Genomic DNA, 3,122 nt, shown 5'->3' with positions numbered 1-3,122 from the left:
CTGGAAATGTTGGTCGAGTCTCGTCCATCACTGTGTTCGGCTGCACATTTGACCTGTGAAGAGCAGGTAACGCCACACAGAAAACAGTTAAATGTTGAAACCAGTAGAGCTGTCAAACAGAGGCCAGTAAACGACTGAAGTGAAACTCATGTGATGGAGGACATGAACCTCTGCGCTCCGCTTGATTTAACTTCATCTTTGATTCAATCATGTTAAACTCCCACATATTTGCTTTGGGATCTTGAATTATTACATATAACATCAGATTTTCATTGAAGTAAAACTGTGTGTGAGTTCAGTTTCCATTTTGTACATGTTGAGTTTCTTTATGAAAGAGATTTAATGCTGATCTCTGATAATCTGCTGTGTTTTCTGTTTATGAAATGATAAATCACCAGAACAATGTTCTATGTAATATTTGTAAATGAGGTGACTTTGAAATAAAGGCTGACTTGATTGTTACTCTTTGTAAGTCTGTTTATTGGACTGTAATCTGTTTAGTCAGCGTTGTGTTTTTGATCATTAGATGTTAATGGATGATTTAAACTGATTCACTCTTTTCATTTCAGTGAAATAAATGTCAGAATGTGCTTCAAGTGTATTACTTTTGCACAAGACAAAATGTTAATATCTGGATTTTCATATTTTGCACTATTAAAGTTATAAATACTAGTTTGATTCCTCTCTTTCTCACATATATTTACAATTTTACTTGTAAACAACATTAATTCACATTGTAGATAAAAAATAATAATAACAATGTTCCATTAAAAAAACCCTTCCTGACCAGTTTAACCTTTCATCAGCTTCGGCCTTTCAAATGTCAAAACTTTACAGCAATCATTTTCTGTTCAACTATTATTTTTGTAATTTAAAAGAACAAATCAAACAAAACTAATATTAACATTCAGACATCAAAGAGCAATAAGAATATTGAGTTCTTCACAGACAACTAGTCAAAGCAGTGATTGTCCTCTTTCTCATTAGATTTTCCTTCTGCTAAACTAGATCTGTGTGTGTGACTCCAGTAGAGAGACAAACATCAGCCGAGTGTTTCATTCATTTCAGCTTTATTCACACCTGAGGTCTGACGACACCAGATATGAGGCCGAGAGCAGAACTCACACTTTACTCCAGTCAACATCTGCTTCATTTCTCCACACAAATCACTCTCATGTTCACTGTTATTGCACAGGGGAAAACAGCGCATTATTAACAACACACACTGATCTAGTAATGGGGCATGTTGACACACTAATCTGGGGAAATGAGAAACTCTTTGCACTGAAAACAACAACCATTCATTTGATGAGATTCCAGTAGTTCATGTGGTTTCAGTCCTGATGTAATAATGACTGACGGCACAATGTTGATGCTCTTAGTTTCTCTTTTCTGCTCAGATGATTCTGTCATGTTCAGCTTGTTGAGTTTCTCCAGATCGAATTTAACATAAACTGACCTGGAAAAAATAAACATAATGAGCATTTATTTATTTATTATTCTAATTTAAAATGATAATTATAATTGCAATTTTGTTTAACATAATTCAGATGTAGTTTCACATATATGGGTGTTTAAGGACAATATGTTATTACTTTTTTCTAAAAACTTGATAAATGTATTTTTTTTTTACAGGTTTTTTGGTTACACTTTATTGTACAGTGTCATTGTTACACGTTACATGTATTTACTGTAATAATAACTATAAACTCGAATGTACATTTCCTGAAGAAAATGTGAGTGGTGCTTGCAGTGGCAAAACTCGGCCCTGGACACATGCTAACACAATTAACAATGTTGTGATACCATGATATATGATATACCACATTCTAGTATGATTTACCATGTTTCTAAAATGATTTACAACGAATGATCACATTATAGCATGATTTACCGTGATTTACCATGTTTCTAACATTATTTACCAGAATTTATCACAATCTAGCATGATTTACTATGATTAGCATGTTGTTAGAATCATGTTAGCATGATTAACATATTGCTAATACGATTAACATGATGCTAGCATGCTTAGCATGTTGCTAATATGTTTTTAGCAAAAGATGTTAGCATGATGCCAGCATGATTAGCATGTTACTAGCATGATGTTAGCATGATTAGCATGTTATTAGCAATTTTCTAGGATGTTTTAACAAGATGCTAACATAATTAGCATGTTGCTAGCATGATGCTAGAACAGTTTTTTTATCATGTTTACCCTAAGCTAATTGCAGTTAGCATGTAGCTATTCAGTGTATTCACTGTATTGGAAGTCATATTTTGCTAGCATGAGCCAAAAGAGCCAACCACCATCTCTATACGATGTTCTGATGCAGAGATATTGGTCTTGCAAAACGGTTGCTAGGGTACTCTATTTGGTTTCTAGGGAGTGGCTTGGCAGCTGCCAATGATGAAACTCCAAAGGCTGCTTGTCAGTGTGAATGATATAAACCAACTCCCACGCCTCTGTGACATTCAGAATGGAAGATATCCCTCTTTGGATGTTGGTTGCTAGGGTGTTCGACAATGGTTGCTAGGGCGGGGCTAGGAAGTGTTGAAGTGATTCATGATTGGCTGTTTGCTGCCCCGAGTCAAACGAGACCACCCTCATGTTTCTATGACACTTCTATCCGGATATCCCTTTGATCTCTTTCAATGGAACTTGTTGCTATGGTGCTCTAAATGGTTGCTAGGGCGTGGCTTGATAGCTTCACAATGATCCTGAGAGACTGATTGGTCGTCTGAGTAAAATGAGCCCGCCCCCTTGTCTCTATGACACTGTGATCCAGAGTTATGTTCAATACAAAACCCCTGTGCAATTCACCATAGTAGGAGAAACACACGCGCTTCAGGGCCGACCTTCGCCATAGTAAGTCAATGGGGCACTTTGGGACGCTCCTGCCCCCCAGGGGTGACACTTTTACCCCAGCGTGAGGAATGTTCTCACAGAGCCTGTCAGCCTCTTCAAATGTGGAAAACCACACGTTTCTGCCAAATCCTCGCTCAGAGCTACGAGTGTCAAAGTCTAACTCTATAGTACATGTGCTTAATATACAATATCACTCAAATATAGAATTACACATTAAAATAAAGTGAGTTTGACTTTGATTATTTGTCCCAGA

At 36.6% G+C, this 3,122-nt stretch overlaps 1 protein-coding gene across 1 annotated transcript in view; it reads right to left on the bottom strand.

Annotated features, from left to right (window-relative positions):
* Positions 1-1,056: 1,056 nt before the first annotated feature.
* Positions 1,057-3,122, bottom strand: part of LOC311295054 (NACHT, LRR and PYD domains-containing protein 12-like) — a 60,745-nt gene continuing 58,679 nt past the window's right edge. The window contains exon 9 of the mRNA XM_084416238.1: positions 1,057-1,459. Within this exon, the coding sequence (XP_084272364.1) occupies positions 1,255-1,459 (205 nt within the window). The 3' untranslated portion in view covers positions 1,057-1,254. The remainder of the gene's footprint in view (positions 1,460-3,122) is intronic.

The sequence above is a fragment of the Rutilus rutilus genome (assembly GCF_951802725.1).
Source record: "Rutilus rutilus genome assembly, chromosome: 1".
In the NCBI taxonomy this organism is placed as follows: domain Eukaryota; kingdom Metazoa; phylum Chordata; class Actinopteri; order Cypriniformes; family Leuciscidae; genus Rutilus; species Rutilus rutilus.
This window is presented reverse-complemented; position numbering and strand designations above follow the sequence as displayed.